Source organism: Phodopus roborovskii, unplaced genomic scaffold (genome assembly GCF_943737965.1).
Source record: "Phodopus roborovskii unplaced genomic scaffold, PHOROB, whole genome shotgun sequence".
NCBI classification, from domain to species: domain Eukaryota; kingdom Metazoa; phylum Chordata; class Mammalia; order Rodentia; family Cricetidae; genus Phodopus; species Phodopus roborovskii.
This window is the reverse complement of record NW_026126470.1, coordinates 13598725-13617787: the sequence shown is the minus strand read 5'-3', so window position 1 is coordinate 13617787 and position 19063 is coordinate 13598725. Positions and strand designations below refer to the sequence as shown.

General features: G+C 41.6%; 1 protein-coding gene across 1 annotated transcript in view; it reads right to left on the bottom strand.

The window, feature by feature from the left end:
- The window catches only part of Robo1 (roundabout guidance receptor 1), a 373695-nt gene that overhangs the window by 52546 nt on the left and 302086 nt on the right, over positions 1-19063 (bottom strand). The window contains exons 13-17 of the mRNA XM_051191745.1: positions 15216-15337; positions 14271-14502; positions 13144-13265; positions 9189-9360; positions 3156-3353 (exon numbers count right to left, since the gene is read on the bottom strand). Of these exons, the coding sequence (XP_051047702.1) occupies positions 3156-3353; positions 9189-9360; positions 13144-13265; positions 14271-14502; positions 15216-15337 (846 nt within the window). The remainder of the gene's footprint in view (positions 1-3155; positions 3354-9188; positions 9361-13143; positions 13266-14270; positions 14503-15215; positions 15338-19063) is intronic.

The window sequence follows — 19063 nt, the reverse complement described above, 5'->3', positions numbered from 1 at the left end:
TGCTTTCAACAATTTGTCAGGGCAAATAAGCTGGAATATTGATTATTTATCATGTATCAAAAACGCTAATGTATAATTTCCATTAATACATCAATAGGAAATTGATGTTAGGGCCTGGGCTTTGACGGGAATATGCTGGAAGGCTGTAGCATGCCCAGTTCTTTGCAAACCACTGAATACAAGCATACCAGAAAGAACAACAACAGAACCTTCAACACACCCTCAATTCATACACTGGCCTTCATGTGTAGCGCAGAATTCTATTGTGATCTTTTTTTTTTTTTTCTTTCCACTTACATCTTTTCAAAGTCAATACAATTTAGCTACATTAAAAAAAAAACCCCAATAGTAGCAAGTCCTCATAAAATACAAAACAGAGATGCATTTGCAACTAAAGCTATTCAAACAAGAATGGAGTGCCTGGATATTCATTTGCAATTACAAGGACAGGGGGAAAGAGAAAAGGCCAGGGTAGATACTTTTGCTAACCTGTTTGTGAAGATAAAAATTAATGAAGAAGGCCAGTCCTCAGTGGAAGTTTTACCCACCTAAACCCAACTTAATGCCCAAACCTCCCAGTAACACTGCTAACACTCTGTGTGCTCACCCATGATGGGGATCTGTGGGAATGGATGTAGATTGATTCGCAAGCCCCTGTGCCCATCACAACGACAGTGACATGCAGCGAGGCCACACGAAAAACCCCCACTGGTATCCAAAAGTCACACTCTGGCTTGACACTGTATAGGCAAATGGGCACTCTACACTGAATTCTTTAAAATACGCCATATCTCATTTCATCAAAACCACTGGCATTATTCTTTTAGCATAGGGAATTTAAGGTAACACAATGCACTTAAAAAAAAAAAAAAAAAAACGCATAGAAAAAGAATGTTTTAAAAAATGCCAAAGTGAGAAAAACAGAGTCAGGGGCTCAGTAAGTCACATTCATAATTATGTTCCATGGTTTCTGTTTCAACAGGAGCTAATTGAAAAGACAATGGTATTAGTTAGACAGCTCTGGGCAATGCACGTGGGTGTCTACTGGCATGCTCAAAGGACATTAGTAAAGGAAAGGGATGCTTTGGAGATCAAGGAGAGTCTTGTGCCACATCTTTATATCTCACGACAATAGAGACAATTAACCTGCCACAGTTAGATAGCTAAAGACACTTTGCTGTGACGGGGTCCAAGGGCCGATGCTTACAAGATCAAGCTGTTAATGGAGGTCCTTCGACTGGAATGTATACAAGCGAGCCCACACTTAAATATTCCTTAGCTATGTTTCCTAACTCAAGTCAGATTTCAAAAACAGTCTCCTGGGGATCCTCCTCCCTCCCCACATGCCACCTCCCACAAACCCCTTCTCTCCACTGATCTGCAGTCAAGGGTTCTCATATGGTCAACACGTGCCTGTTTCTGTTCCATGTTGTATACGTAATGAGTCGCACTGTCTTTGCACTGGCCCTAAGCCCTTCTTTGCTATTTTACAGGCCGGGCCATTGACAAAACACATGTCTGGGGCGGGGTGGGTGTGGAATGTATAGATGACAATGCCTGAAAAGATTACTTATGGAAGGAGGCTGCAGGGCCAGTCGGGGATTCATTTTCACAGGACTGGAGACAGTCTCACCCAGTTCTTTCATCAAGATCCCTTGTAAGCCAGAGCACAGATTGAGGCCGCTGACTTACAACTCTGTCTAAGTGCATAGGGGTATTTGAGTTCCACCTAGTGCTGACAATACCGACTTAGCCACACTATTAGTCAGAGGTAGTACTGTGCCAGGACATGTAGAAAGTGTTTGCTTAGGAAACTGTGGTGATAGATTGTTTATGATTTAATAAGGCTTGCCTGGGGATTAGAATGCGAAGCCAGCCACACCCGTTAGTAGTGTTGGCACACACCTGTAATTCCAGGACTCAGGAGACAGAGGCAGACAGATCTCTGTGAGTCCAAGACCGCACATGAGACTGAATCCGTCTAAAAGAATAACAGAGCTCATGCCTTTAATCCCAGCACTAGAGAGGTATATAAGGAAGAAGCCCAGGGTCTCATGTGAGATTCAGTTTCCAATCACAGGGAAGACAGGACCTCCTTTCTGCCTTGGTAGAGGTGAGAGCTACTGCTTGGCTACTTTGCTTTTCTGATCTTCAGCTTGAACCCCAATATCTATCTCTGGGCTTATATTGTTTGTGCTACAGGAAGCATGTGCAAGTTAGAATAAAAAGGAGATAATGGTGGCAACAACATAAATCTCTTATATCAGGGTGATGTATGGGCCCTATATTTAGGGTGCATCATAATGATACCAAATAATGTTATGCAAATCATGACAATTTTGAGAGCAAAAAAAGAGCATTATAAATAAGGACAGGAAAAGGGGTTATCCACTAAACCCTGTGACTTATAGCTGAGCTGGTATAAACCAGCTATGGAGCACAGGGGAAGGGAGAGGATGACTATCTACCAGCGCGTGGTAAGAACTGACCCAGCAAATAAAAGTTAAACATTAGCTTATCTGAGATCTGAGAGTGCATGAGACCCTCAGCACCTGCTGCCTGCTCTATGCTGGAAATCACGGCAAGGAAAGGGTGCTTTACAAACCTGGGTAGGCATCTTAACGACACTATTAGTTAAACGCATATAAATATGCAACTCCATGTTAACTCTGTGAGTGATAAATAAACCTCGATTTGCTACCTCAAGTAGCCCACACAGCCACCGTTGTGTCCACTAAGGGCAATTGTTACAGATAAGCAAATGGCGGTAAGTGCTCATCCATAAAAAAACTAAACTAAGATAAAACAAGACCCCCCCTCCCCCAAGCAATGACAACAACAGCAAGATAAACCTGAATTTATAATTCCCGTGACAGGTGATTTCAAATTTCCCACAAGAGCATAAAATAATATATCTGCCTAAAGGAACGGGACAAAGTCTAGACCTTGAAGACACCTAGTTTAGAGGAAGAGGGTCCTGAGAGGCTGGCACATTCTATTGCTGTTCTGCTACACAAGCAAGTTCCTATGTGGAGAGTGTGGAGAAATAACAGCACCATTAAGAAACCTGCATGTATTAAAGCCGTTTCATGAGGGCTGTGCGCCATGAGTAACACATTATCAGTTTACGATAAAAGGTTTTGTAGCCGTCACACCTTTCCTGATGCCCGCATACGTGCTGGTGAGGCCGTTTCTCTTCTTGCGGTGCCTGTAAAGCCAGATGCTAAAGACCATAAGGATGATCCAGCAGGCTGCCCCGATGCCTGCGATGAACGCTGGCTGCTTCACCACGTCTGAGATCTGCTGCGCTAGGCTCACTTGGTCCTCGGGAGACACGGGGTTTCCATGAGAATCTGAAAGGCCAACACTTGGTTAAATAAGGGTCAAAAATCTCAACACGACAATACGACACCTGTACAAGGAATACATGGCTCTTGCTTCACAGGGTTAACACCCGGACAAGGATTTCTGTTTTCTATTTTGCCTCAGCCACCATTGGGAAATTCAAGAGATTTTTCAGGGAAAATTTGTATTTATTCTATTTGCTTAAATTCAAAACAAGTATGTCACACTTTTATGAGACTATAGTTAAAGGAGAATGCCCTGCCTTTTTTATTTCAGAAAATTGTGTGTGTGTGTTTAGAGTGTGTTCCTTAGGACAAAACTAACTAGATATAACAACACGCCTCTACCATATGGAAAAAATTAATGCATTCTGGTAAATAAGGGTGCTGAGTGAGTAAAAATAGACATATACTTTCTTACACTTTTGTAGGAACCCTCAAACGTTTGCTTCAAAAATGGTAGAAATGGGTTAGGTGAAGTGACACATAGCTTTAGTTCCAATACCCAGAAGGCAGAGGCGGGTAGAACTCTGAGATTTGAACCCAGCCAGTCCACGCAGAGAATCCCAGGACAGCCAGGGTTACATATGAAACTGTCTTAACAATGGTGTGTGAGGCGGGAGGGGGTCGGAAGTCAGATTGAAATTTTCCTTCCTCTGTAAGTAGATCTGAGGAATAAAGTATGATTGTTCCCTTCCCACAACTATTATGGAGGATCTACAACTGTCTTAATAACACATTATTTGAACCTATGTTCAGAAAGAATTATAAAACCAGAGACCACTAAAACACCTTAAAAAATTAACATTGCAAGAACTACGGGTAATCTTTCTTTTAAAATAATGATTAAATATAAGAACATTAAATATGTAAAAGAATCATCAAGTGTTATGAATAGCCAAAAGGACTCGTATTTTCTGTTAGACATTTTGATTCAAAATTAAAAATTGATAGACTATATGGGTAATAAAATCCACTCGTTTTTACATTTGTCTTGTCTAGGGAGAGGTTGCTGAAGCCTGCAGTTCTTAGTTCAGGGCCCACAGAGTTGCCTGGCAACACTAGGAAAATAAGATGGTTGCTCTACCATCAAGGAAGCCCGTTTTCTTGGCCCTGCGTGATGCCCAACTTGAGCCTAGCAAATGTGCAGAATTCCCACTAGTGGCAGTAGCTGTAATGTCTTCCCATATAACAGCTACTGAAAAAAAAAAAAGGTGCTTACCCATTTTATTATGGTTGGTGCTCTTTTGCTATTAATAATTCATCTGACATCCTGCATTATTATAGTTTCATGTTGGATTGGATCTATGTTTCCCCTTTTACTCTAATTTTGTTATCCTATACAGACAGTGTATTCTGATATATAGTGTATTCTCTCACTAACTCCCGCCCCCTTCACCTCATTCCCATTCCTATCACCCTCCTCATTGCTGACACATCCTTTCTCAGATTCATGTCTTTTGTCCTTGGATTGTAGCTATACACTAGAGTCCTGCACAGTCATCAATGGGTGTACAGTTAAGAGAATGGTTCCCTCGTGTCCTAAACCCACTAGCAACAAATAGAACAGCACTGAGGGCCAGAGCTGACTTAATACTTTTTCATTTCTATTGGGAGAAAGCCTGGCCTGTCTTCTAGGAATACGTTTCGGCTTTGAAAGGAGTGCATGTGTGCATACATTTTGGGGGCAAATATGTATGCACTTGTGGGTGTGGGTGTGCATGTGTTATGGATATGCCCATGGCAGCCAGAATTCAGCACTGAATGTCTTCCTCAATCCCTTTCCACCTTAGTTTTGGAGAGAAGGTCTTTCACTTGATGCAGAGCTCAGTATTTCCTCTAGTTGGGCTGCTAACGAGCAATAGGCATCTGTTTTCCTCTGCCTCCCAGTGCTGGGATTTTGGAAGTACACTGTCATGCCCAGCCTTTAGGTGGGTAACATGGATTCTTCTTTGGATTCTTACACTTGCTCAGCCAGCACAGAGTCGTCTCAGCAGCCCCCTCTTTCTGATTTCTCCTAGGACTTAGCATGCTCAACCCAGATATGCATTGTATCCTCTGGCATCCTTACGACCCACTCTGTAAGGGACATAGCAGGTAAACTTACTTCAGCACTTCCCTTGTCCTCCATGGATTGGGAACATGTACAGGAGTGACAGCCTCTTAGTGATGGCTCTGGAATCCATCACTGTTTCCTCTTGGAACAACCAAACCTTTGAACTTTATAGGGGTTGAGTTCTGAGGAAACTTCCGAGTCCCAATACAGACACCATTCCACATGTCCTCCCTCTAGAGTCACACCTGCAGGGTAATGAGCTGCCCTGTGGCCTTTTCGCTGACCCTTATCTGCAACCCCTTCCCTTGCTTATCTGTGTGAAATAAATTGCCTCTGTTATGTCATACATTTGGTCCCATTGCCTCCTCCACACATACTCATCCCTCACTCATCATGGTCAAAGGTGTCCTTGAGAGGGGCCATGCTGGAAGGTTAATAAAAACTTCAGGGCACCTGCTAGTCTAGGGTCCCTTATGACGGGGACACCAGGTCATGGGCCTATAAAACACCAACAACCAAGTCCTTAGAGTCCTGTCAAGGTTTACAGCCACTCTATAGACAGAGAACTCAAACGCAAGCCAAAGAGACATATAGCAATTTTGCCAATATAATCTGCTTAAAAATAGGGGCATTTTGCAGTTCCTAAGCATATCTTTTTTTTTCTAGAAAAATAATCGACACAACTAATTATTCATGCATAACATTTCCTAACTTGAATATTGTTTTTCTTTTTCTTGACAAGACAACTAACTGGCATGAAAAATAAATAGCTTTAAGTGTGTGTTGAGACTACTTTAGTAATACAGCACTTCTTTCCAACTGAAATGTCTACATTTCTGTTATGCTCTCTCTCTCTCTCTCTCTGTGTGTGTGTGTGTGTGTGTGTTACACGAATCTTTTCCCTGAACACAACTCCTAATTTCATTCCACAGAAGGTCAAGGCTGGAAAGCTATTTTCACAAGCAGTCACCTGCTTTCAACTGTTTGTTGACTGAAAGTTTTATTTCATGCCCCAAACCCTTTTATCTCTGGTTGGCCTAAGAGCATTCCAACCTCTCATGCTCACCAAGAAGAGCCATTCTTTTCATTCTTAATTCACCCTTTGTATCTACCAGGTTTATAGACCTCATGGCTGTTTGTCCAAGGTTAAACTGGATAGCTTCAGGTTTTAGAGAAAGGGCCATGGGAGGTTCCAATTCGAGCGACCAGATGGCCTTAACAGAATAAAGTGGAATGTGACTAATGAATTAAAATGGCCACTCGGTATATCAGGCTTTGTGACAGTACAGCTGAAGCTATATTAAAATATGGGAACCCAGAACACATTTATAATTCCAAGTAAACCAATTCGACTCTTAAAATTCTTGATATAAATCCTGATAAAATAATTCATAGTCCTCCTTCCCAAGCCACCTTCCAAAATAAGTAGGAAGAAAAGGCAGCGTGCTATACAAGCAAACAACACCAACAGGGTCCCAACAGTGTAACATACATTGTTAAAAAATAGATATTGACATTACACCCAAGTGGATAAATGTGTGTGTGTCAACAATATTTATTCCTGCATGTGTGTTCAAACATCGCAACAGATGCATTAAGCAATTCAGCTTCCTGTATTGCTTGAAATAAGTTGTGAAGCTCTTTTCCTCTCCAAGATAGGCATGGAATAACCACATTCAAAGTCGGTAAGTGCAAAGGATAAGTTAAGAAAGAATTATTAAATTCTAGCCTATAGTTGTGACTGAGGGAGCAAGTTTAAAGGGGCCTCTCATAATTTTCATTTAAATCTTGGTGGGAGGTGCTTCCCTACACAGTGGCCTCATTCTGCGGTGGCCCAATCACTTAATGCCCAATCATAAGGGGCATGGGCAATATGCACCTATCTTATCCTGAAGCGTTTAAGCTCTCCCATGGGATGTGTTTCCTTTCCTCTCTTCAGCTGGCCTGGGGGGACCTTGGAAATGTCCTTCTAAAGATACAGTCTCATCAGCCGGTGGCCCACGTGCCTGGTCTTAAGAGTTTATGTGGAAGAGAGTGCTAACCAACACCTGTGTGAGTAGATACTTTCCTGTGTCACAACCACAGCGATTTTCTGCCTATCTTTGTCTCAACAATGAAATGTGAACAAAATTCCAAGCTGAATATTTCTTAATTTTATTCTGACATAATCCTACAATGACAATATTGTTAGTACATTAAGAAGGTGGAGACTTGTGTCATCTGATTCTTTGGGCACGGTTTAACACGTGACATAAAAACATTCCAAGGTTTAATTTCTGGCTGTTAAAATAGAAAGCTGACCATGCACTTTGTGTTACCTTTCATAATTTAAATGTCACGGCTTAAAAGTCAAACCATATTCTCTTGTCTTTTTAGGAACAACAGTATTTATTGTTTCGTATTTTACTCCCAATGACTGTTAATTTGTATATTCTGAATGTAAGATATTTTCTGAGTGAATGGTAGTCATGTAGTCTTCTGTGTCACATTTTCTTTTTATTAACCTAATATGTTTTAAGCAGAAATTATATTTAACCAACTAAATAATTAGCATATAAATATTTAAAATGAATTTCTTAATTTGCCTGTTATAATAAAAATAAATAGACATTAAATGTAAATAAAAACTTCCCAGTGCTATAAACTTCTAATACCTGGCTTAAATGTTGCAGGGAAGGCTTTTATTTCTTGTGCTGGCTAGTCTCATGTCAACTTGACATACTAACTAGAGTTATCTGAAAGGAGGAGCCCTTAATTGAGAAAATGCCTCCATAAGCTCTGGCTTGAAGGTATTAATTAGTGATTGATGGGGAAAGAAGACCCAGCCCATTGTGGGTGGTGCCGTCCCATCCCTGGGCTGAGTGAGCCATGGGAAGCAAGCCAGTAAGCAGCATCCCTCCATGACCTCTGTGTCAGATCCTGCCTCCAAGTTCCTGCCCTGTTTGAGTCACTGTCCCGACTTCTTTCAATGATGAACAGTTCTATGGAAGTGGAATCCAAATAAACCCTTTCAGCCACAACTTGCTTTTTGGCCATGGTGTTTTGTCAGAGTAATAGAAACCCTAACTAAGACATTTCTCTTTCCAAAACAGGTGTAAGATCCATAAATGGAAAGATTGTGTCTTTCTTTTTTAAATATATATTATTTTTCCTTATTTTACATATTGATCCCAGCTCCCTCTCCCTCCCATACCTCCCAATACCCCTCCCATCCGATTCCCCCCCCCCAACCCACAGGGAGGGTGATGTCTTCCAGGAGGGATTATCAGAATCTGTCAAGTCATTTGGAGTAAGGTCTAGGCCCACTCTCCTGTCTCTAGGTGAAGGGAGTATCCTGTTAAGATCGTGTCTTTCTTTTTCATTGAGGTCTCCTTGATGTTCAACTAGTAGCACTTGCTAATTAGATTAAAAAAAAAAAATTCCATAAGACAGAGCAAGAATGACAGTAAATACTGACAGCTCTGTGTTTGAAAATGCAATAATTATACTTGATAAACCATATGCAAATCATGTTCCCATAAGATGGCACTGTCTAGTGCATGAGAAATCTTACTTTCTATAACTATACTGTGATGCCCACACAATGACACAGTCCCCTCGAATGCATTGCCCTCGTAAGTGAGTCATGGCTATGTACCTTTACTTTCTATCTTTTAAATAAAGATACCCATGGCTGCCATAAGCCATACTCTAGCTTCCCCTGGACTTGCAACAATGGCCGGTCTATGAGCAAAATGAAAAGAGCAAAGCAGAGCACGTGGGACAATGAGAGGTCATGTGACTCTTACCTAGCTGGATGAACTGAGGCTCACTCTTCACCCCTGGACCAGCCCCAGTGCTTGCTGCCACCTCCACACTGTAGCGGATCCCAGGGACCAGAGAGGGGATGACCACAGACAAGGTAGACCCATCCACGGTCTTGTTTATGTGATACCTGGTTTCATTACCGAGACACCAAACCTGTAGGAAGTACACCAGCGAAGGAAAGCTGACAATTTATCCAAGTTAGCACAGAGCTCAATATAAATCACAGGCAAGTGTCAGACCGACACCGACACAGAGTTCAGATCCATCAGGAATCCCATGATGGCAACTTTGAAAGTCATTCTTTGCCTTGACCTAATTTTGAGATTATTCCAGTCAAGCTTCATAGGTACTTTTGTTAGATGTAATCATTTAGAGTCTATCATCTAGGGCAATGGTTCCCAACCTTCTTAATGCTGCGATCCTTTAATACTGTTCCTTGTGTTATGGTGACCCCCTCCCCCGCCCCCGCAAACCATAACACTATTATCATTGCTATGTCGTAACTGTAATTTTGCTACTGTTAGGAATCATAATGTAAATATCTGTGCTTTCTGATGGTCTTGGGTGATCCCCATGAAAGGGCTGTTTGACCCCCAAAGGGGTCACAATCCACAGGTTGAGATCCTGATACAGGGGATGGAAAGGTATCAACAGTTAAGGAGGCTGGCTACATAATCACAGGGATCACATGGACCAGAGTTTAGATCCCAACACCCATGTAAGTTTAGTTCAGAAGCATCTGTAACTCAATTTCTCAAGGATCAGATATTCCTTTTTGGCCTCAATGTGCACCTGCACACACATAAATAAATACATAAAACAAATAAATAATTAAAAAATCGTATCATATAAATTGGTCGACTTGCTATAACATGGTTATTTCTCTCACAAGGTTCTCATCAGCGCCCTTCACCAGGCTTTCCTCATTTTTTTTTTTAACATCAAGAAATTTTCATGAAGAAATTAATTATTCTGAAGAAGGCTGTGAATATCCACATAAAGAACAATAATGTATCTGCCATCATCTGTAGATTACACTGCAAGAGGAACCCCATATGACCCGATGCAACAAAATAAAGGTGCATAGGGCTGGGCGGTGGCAGCACACACCTTTAATCCCAGCACTCAGGAGGCAGAGGCAGGCAGATCTCTGTGAGTTCAAGGCCAACGTGGTTTACAGAGCGAGTTCCAGGACAGCCAGCTCCGTTACACAGAGAAACTGTATCTCAAAAATCCAAAAACCAAACCAACCAACCAGCAAACAAAAACAAAGATGCAGAGGAATCACTGAGCCTGATACTTCAGGACAGAATAAACCAGAACATCAAAAACAAGAAACAGTTGTCTGTGAGGGCAGAAGGGCTCTTGAACAGTCTAAAACATTTCATGTAAATATGGTTGGTATTGAAAATACAATACTTCTGAGGGGTAAGACTCACCTTAGGGTTTATCTAGGGCATGGTATGCTGAACTGTGATGAATAAACAATATTAACAATCAGAGCTAACGTATAAATTGAAATAACGATTCTGTTTCAGAACACATTGGGAATCAAAAAGTAACTACGTACACTTGATGCAAGGAAGCTCTTGTCATAAAAAGTTACTCTGTGTAGTCATGAACTTTGACAGCGACAAGCAGGAAGAAACCATCTACTTAAGAGAATCAAAGTTTGACTACACTCTAAGCCTGGCTTTATGTGGCATTACAAGATTACCATCGAATGATAATTTTGAATAAAGGGATATGGGGGGGGGTGGAGATATTTTTATTGTCTCCACAAGGAAGTGGTATTTAGAATGATTCACACTACTCTGGGTTCTGTGAAATCCCCTCGAGCAGCAGGAAGGACTAGCAAGGATGGACTATTTATTCCTAAACTAAACCAGGAGCACAGACTCCAGGGCAGTCACAACACAGATGTTCTCATCACCTTTAACCTGTCACTTCGCCTTTGAAAGATTTTATTACTTCAAAATACAGTTTCAATGCACAATGCCCACAAATGCTGGGACATTCTATCCGGACCTGCCCACTGGAAAGAGACTCCTCGGTGATTTTTTTTTCCCCCAGCAATTACATTACACAGCTGAGCCGAAGCCACAAACTGCTTTTGTACCAGTCAATCAGGTTCCGAAAGGCATTTTATTATTTTAAATTGACCATGAAGTTAAGTGAAATCCATCCTTGCACATTTCTTGAGGAGAGAAATGAGTTCTGACTCTTAGGGGAAAAATCTCTACGTTACACAATTTGGCTTGAGAGCCAAGACATCATCAAATTTTAGGCTCTTTTACAAATGCTTCTACAACAGTCTGCTTCCCAGGGCTGAAATATCACATCCTGCTACACCCTAGCACTGAAACAACCTTAGCCCTTATGAGACAGCATTTAAAATGAGGGCCATTTGTATCTTTTAATGAACCAATTCCAAGGGAAAATTTTATTTGAAATGCTTTGAAATTGAAATATCTATATATCTATAGTATATTTATATCAGTTCTCTCTCTCTCTCTCTCTCTCTCTGTGTGTGTGAGTGTGTGTGTGTATGCACACCTGCATAAGTAGGCCTAAGTTTGTCTTTCTCAGTATCTCACACAGTATCTTTTAGTGAACCTGGAGCTCACCACTGGGTTGGCCAGCCTGGAGTCAGCAAGCCTGGGTCTCCCTAGTGCAGGGCTTGAAGGCCTGGGCTGTTACCTCTATTTTTTCCAGGGGCTTCTGGATCAAACTCAGACCTCTATACTCATGCTGCAAGTACTGACTGAACCCTCTCCCCAGGTCTGTGCAATACCCAAAAAGTATATGAACAGCTCATGGGCAAACATTTTACAAGTTTATTTTTCTGTTTCAAAAAATCACTTTCAAATACTATGCCTACCATTAATCTTAGGTTTAGTTAATACACAGAGTAAAAACAAAAATACTTTTCATTTTGTTTTCTATTTTGGGGTGTGTATGTGTGTGTGTGTGTGTGTCGCCTCCTGCCTCCATCTCCCAAGAACTGGAATTACAGATGTGTATCAATAGTTTCAGCTTTATGAGTTAATTTGGTACTAAAAAAAAAATGTTCCAAGGTAGCAAGATGTCTCAGTAGATTACATGCTGATCACTGAGCTTCGATATTTGAGTTAGATCCTCAGAAACTGCATAGTAGAAGCAAAAACAGTCTTTGGGGTTGTTGTCTGACTTATCCTTACTCACCATGGTACACATAGTATACACACACACACACACACACACACACACACACACACACTAAATAAATAAATAAATAAATGATAATAAAATTATGTTCCTTAGTCCAGCTTTCCTTTGACCAGAACATTTACTAAAATAAACATACAATGGTCCTGGTCAGACTAAGAAAGTGCCTCTGATGCTAGCTTGTATCAAGGTGGCTGACTTACACAGGAGAAAGCAAATGAGCCCATCTTCCCAAGCACAGGTTCATATTCATAGATGTACAGCCAGATGTGTCCATGTTCAAACCTCAATAATGGATATGAATCTATGCCACAATGCTAGCTAATAACCAGAAATATATGCAAGAATCAGAGGAATGCTAAGTACAGGACTGCGTGTTTTACAGTTAAACACAGACACACAGACACACACACACACACACACACACACACACACACACACACACAGTGTTTGCAGAAATACTGAAAAAGCTCACACTAATTTTCTATTGAGATGTTCCTGATTCAATCCACTTACAACCTTTATTTTAATTTTTACTCATTTACATTCCAAATAGTTTTCCTACTATGGACAATTACTCCAAGATAACTGCAGGGAATCTAAGAAATAATTTTACATGTTGGCAGTTAGGCCAGCAGATGGCGACAAAGAACGATAAACAATTCATACAGGCTCCTTTTTCTGTGAGCCGTGAGGGCTGCCATTGTATTTACTAAATGTATTTATTACCTTATATTCTTGAACCAATCCATTTTGAGTATCTTCAGGAGGTGGCTGCCAAGTGACGAGAATCGCTGTCCCATTTCCGTCATTCTTTGATACGGTTACACTTCGGGGAGGGGCGCTCGGTGCTATTAAATTGTAATAAAACGTAGAGTGTATAGAACACTAAAGCATACAGTATTTAAAAACACACAGCAAACATACAGATGCTGAATGTTTTAAGTGTGGGTATCACCCAACACTAAATGGCTCCAAACTACAAGTTTTCTTTCAGTTTTACTAAGTCATTGATATAGTGAATTTTTTTTTTTTATATATATATAACCAGTTAGAATTACAACACAAAACACCACAGTGAGGTGGGTCAGCATTGGCCGGGCAAGCCTGTCCACCTTAGTTATATCACTGGATCCCAAGGAAGGAGAAAACATACTTTCTCCATGTCTTTACTATGATGTCATATACCTACACACATATGCAGACTAGTAAGACATTTCTAAAAATGAAAACAATCCTCAGTACATTCCTTCTAGCCTGTCACCTGAATCTCTCATGATCCCCTTTAAAATGTACAAAAGTAGGAAGAAGAATGATACATGGGAAGGAGAATGTATAACATATCATCCATAGATAAAGCCACAATAAGAGAAAATCCCCCCCCCCTTTTAAGTATACTGTGAGATGAAATTCTTTACATTTATGGGAATACTCTTTTTCAGCTTTCAGTTACAGGGTGGAAATACTGGTTTGCCAAGAACTACGGGGTTTCCTAGCATGAGGCATCAGGAGAAAATGCAGACTCTGGAAAGTCCGGGCAAACCCAGATATTACTCACCTTATCTACACCCCATTAACGTTAGCTCCCGTGAATAAAAAAGCGAGCAAATCATGAGAAATTCCATATGAATTCTAGTAACAGTGTTAACACGTGTGCAGGTCGCCGCTGAAGCGAGTCGCTCACATAGCACTGTGTCTCTTATACTTTCTGTTAGCAAATGAATTCCCATAGCAAAACATTCTACTATACACAGATTAGTGATGAACGTCATCACTAACTTCTAAACACCCTCCATTAATTCAAAAAGCGCAGGGGATATCTTACGTGCCCAAGGAGTCCACTCCATCATACGTACCTTCTTCTAAGGTTTTCGCAAATTTGACTTCACTGTCTGCTCCTTGAAACTCATTAAAAAATGGGCGAGCCTTAATCTCATAGTTGACACCTTTTCTGAGATCAGGGATCACCACACTATTTTTGGTTGGGGTCCGCACTTCAAAAACTAACCACTCAGATTCACCGTGGCTGGCTCCAGATGGCCGGTAGAGAATTTTATATCCTTGGATATATTGAGATTGTTGGTCCACCTATTTCAATGAGGAATAACAATGGAATTAGTCGCACCGTTTGGATGTTTCGCTGCAAAGTAATAAGAAGAATGCAACAAGTAGGAAAACAAACAAACAAACAAATAAAAAACAATGGGACCCCACGGTGTGGGTTTCTAATACATAACTATAAGGAACCATTAGCTTCTATAGTAGGATTATAATGTTTCAGCAGCCACATAGCTTCACTATGGGTGGCATATTATATAAGAGACATGTGGGTATCTTAGAGAAGGTGTTGTTTTTCCATTTTGGCTTTGAAATCCTACTAATATGAAGTTAGAAGTGGATGGGGGTAGGCTCTGCAATGCATGGATAGGGGATGAATATGACCAAAATACATTGCATAGCTGCATAAAATTCTCACAGAATTAATAAGAATATATTTTAAAAATCTGCTCAATACTACTTGGAAGTATTCCTAAATTAAAAAAAAAATATGTGGCAATGTGCACGTCACATGTCATGTATTCAAATACTTTGTGATTCTTTCCGTTGACATGAGCAGGCTTAATTATTTTAGCAAATATACATGATGTTTTAAAGGCAGAGAAAGCCACTGGAATAAACAAAATTGGCATAAAAAATTAACAATGGTGTGGAACTTAAAAACAGTGATGTAAATTCCCTTTATATAATTATCTCCCAGAAATCCCCTGATTTTTAAAAACGATACACATGTTACAACTCACTGTCCAGTGTACTTCTACTGAAGAGGAGGAAAGGATAGTAGGGTTGTGGAGATGCAAGACGACATTCCCCAGCTCTCTCTGGACCTGCTTGTGGTCCACGCCTTGACTTGTTGGTGGGACATCTGCAACAAACCAGGAACACGGTCAGGCCCTACGCCATGCTACTGCCCAGACAATACCTCCCAGAAAAGCAGAATTAGCAGAACTGTGGAGTCAGCCTGCATATAGAAAAAAAATAAGCAAACTTACCTTCTTTGTCTGTGTGTGTATGTTCGTGTGTATGTGTGTGTGTGTGTATGTGTGTGTTCATGTGAGTGTGTGTATGGACATATGCATGCATCTTCAGGGCCAGAGAAGGACCTCAGGTGTTCTGCTTATCCCTCTGCCTCATTGCCTTGAGACAGGATCTCTCAATGAGCCTGGTGCTAGGCTGACTGCCAGCAAACCCACCAATGATCCTGTCTCTGCCCGATTCCCCATGGCAATAGTCTCAAAGGACTATGCAAGTGGTCACGGTTGGGTTTTTATGTGGACGCTGGGCTTCTAAGGTAGGTCGTTAAGCTTTCAGAGCAAGGCCTCTTAGCCACTGAGCCATCTCTCCATCCATTACAGCTCACCCTTTGTATCAGAGAAGAGCAAATAGGAAGTGTGTGTGAGTGGGGTGGGGGTGGGGGGTTGCCATTACAAGCAGAGAACCTGTGTGAGTCAAAAAGGGCAGGAGGCAAAGGTAAGAGCTGCAAAGAGTAATTTTTAAGAGCGCCTCCTACCATGTAATGATCATTTTACTGCTGAGCACGAGAGCATTGGCACAGTTCTCTCTGAGTGTGATATACCCCGCTGCAATGATTCCAGCTGCACAGGAAAGGAAAGAACGTGGAGCTGCAGCGGAGAAGACCAGGAACGAGAAGCTGGCAAAGGCAGCCAGGGGAAAGTGAGTGTAGCAAGCTGATGACCGGCACATCTCCTAGGAGGAAACTAGGATCTTCTCAACCAAGGGAGATGGCAAGTGGAGGAGTATTCAGGGAGGGACACAGAGCTGCAGGAGAGGTCTGATAAGCTAAATCTGATGAGATCTGTCAGATTAGAGGCCTTCCTAACATTCAATTGATGTTGGTTTAGTTTACTGTATTGCATGGAGGATTTAATAACTTCTTTTCGGTCTCATAGATACTAAATAATTCAAGAGGAGACAAGGGACACAGTAAGAGTCAAACTGCCACTGGTGTCCTTTGCGGGGACAGGGAAGTGTTTTGCTAAATTTGCTAGACTCTATACTCAACGGTTGGTTGAGCTCAAGGGGCTTTCTAAAGTGCAGATGGGTCTCTTCCTTCCAAGAAGTAAAAGGAATGCAGTGTAAAAAACAACAACAAAGATGGGGGGGGGTGGTCAGAACTATTTATAGACTGCTGTATTGTGACACATACATTTAGATGTGTTGCCAACCTCTACAAAACAGAAAGGAAGTGTTCGTTGTCTAAATGATTAAATACTACGCCTTCCCCCAACATAGGATAAGTACCTTTTGGCTGCGGGGGAGGGGGGCTAGTGGGGAAGGGGAGAACGGGAGGGGGAGGAGAATATGAGGGATCTAGAAGGCCAAGTTGGGGAAAAGACAGAGAGGCAGAGTAAGGAAAGAGAAACGTTGATAGAGGGAGCCCTTATAGGGTTAGCAAGAAATCTGGCACTGTGGAAATTCCCAGGAATCTACAAGGGTGGCCCCAGCTAAAACTCTAGGCAATGGTGGAGAGGGTACCTTAAATGTCCTTCCCCTACAATCAGACTGATGACAACCTTAAATGCCATCATAGAGGCTTCATGTAGTAGCTGATAAAAGCAGAAGCAGAGACCCACAGCTAGGTATAGGGCTGACCTCCTGGAGCCCAGTTGTAGAGAGGGAGGAGTGATGGGCAAAGGGGTCAGGACCATGTAGGGGAAAACTCATAGGAATAGCTGATCTGATCAAGTAGGAGCTTACTGATTCCGGACTGACAGCTGGGGAACCTGCATAAGCCCCTGAACATGGGTTTCAGTTGGGGGGGGGGGCTTGGGAAGTCTATGGAGCCGCTGGCAGAGGAACCAGTATTTACCCCTAGTGCACAAACTGGCTTTTTGGAGCCCATTCCCTATGGAAGGATACCTTGCTCAGTCGAGATACAGAAGGGAGGGCTTTGGTCCTGCCTCAAATGATGTGACAGACTTTGATGATTCATGGGAGGCCTCACCTCTCTGAGGAGTGGATGGGGGATGTGATGGGGAGAAGGTGGGGGGAGCAGGAAGATGGGAGGAAGAGGCATCTGGGATGTAAAATAAATAGTCATGGCTGGGGTAAAGCACAGCTCGTGGTGGGTAAGATGCTCCCGTGTGACTATGAGATTCTGGGTTTGATTCTCACCATCTTTCCAACCAAAGTAAAACAAAGTCTTAAAAGTCCATCTGAAAAGGTGCTCACAGCCAACACATTACATAAAGCACGATCCCACCCATAAAAATAAAGGGTTAAAGGTCACTGGGTTCAGGCATAACCCTGAAAATCCAGGTCAGGAAGAACTTCGTTCATTTGGCAAGTACACCCCTCAGTGAATTCAGACAGATCTTAAAGTTAATTTCATCTGCAGTCTGCGCACTTCACTGAGCCCCAACATTCCCCCCACCCCCTTAAGCTGGGCCGCTTATTCTAGCCTTTTATAGTTAATTTTTCAAACCACAATTCAAGTACCAGATTTTTTAATTCGCTCTATTAATTTTAATCTTGTTAGTGCTGGCTCATCATTCCAAGCTGTCAAGATACATTTAATTGATTCTCTCATTTGGCAAACTTGCTACTTTTCATAGTGTTGTGATAGCTGAATTTTTCTACAAATCTTCCTTATTCTTATTTTAGACACTGAACGAAGCAGGAGTTTGCTATGACATTGGATAGAAAAAATATCCTGTGTGCATTATTAGTAATTAGTTAATAATCCTTGTCAGCCCTAGAGAAGGGAGTTCATTTGGCCACATTCTATACTCAAGGAGACTGAGTCTTTAGGAATGATCAGCTTGCTAAGAGCCACACAACTAGACTGAGGAGATGAGATGAAAGTATTATTCATTTCAAAATGGTATGCATATTTCCCTGGAAAGTCAGTCTCTAGGTGACACAGATCCATTTTATTATGCTGTTTTACTAGCTATATAGCTGAAGGATGCTGTTTTAATCCAAGTAAAAAGGAAAAAAAAGGATGTTCATAAAACATATGAACAATATCTTCATTTACAAATGAGGATGTCACAAAAACATTCCCATAAGTGTGTCAAAATAGCAGTGTCAGCTATCAACACTTACACTTAGATGCACTGCATAGAGAATCTTCTAGGGGCACAGAAGCTTAAATTCATTTAGATGCTGCCATAGAGTCTACATTCTTCACAAATGCATATCTAGTATCGAAAGCCTCACACTGTTTCAAGGCAGGCCGAGCAGGTGACTCACAATAGCAAATACGCCTAGGCCTCTGGGTGTGTTGAATTCATCCACAAGGAACAGACATGGGCATGTTCTGCAGTTGAGCTTACTTCCTCTGTGAGTTCTAAAGCAAAATGTCTGTCTTAAAGGACTGTTTAGATGTGCCCTAGGAGTAGCCAGAAAACGCAACGGCTGTCCCCTGCCCCCCCCCCCACAAGGAAGAAAGCAGTTTGAGTCTTTCAGGCACTTTGTGGGTTGCTTCTCTCATTTTAACTAATCCACAGTTTTTTCCCCTTTGGAAATGTTAACTCCGAGGCAATGCTTCTGTGTGTGGGGAAAGAACTCTTCATTTCTAACACCCTTCCTAAGGTAAGAGCAAGTGCATTTTAATTACCATGCCATT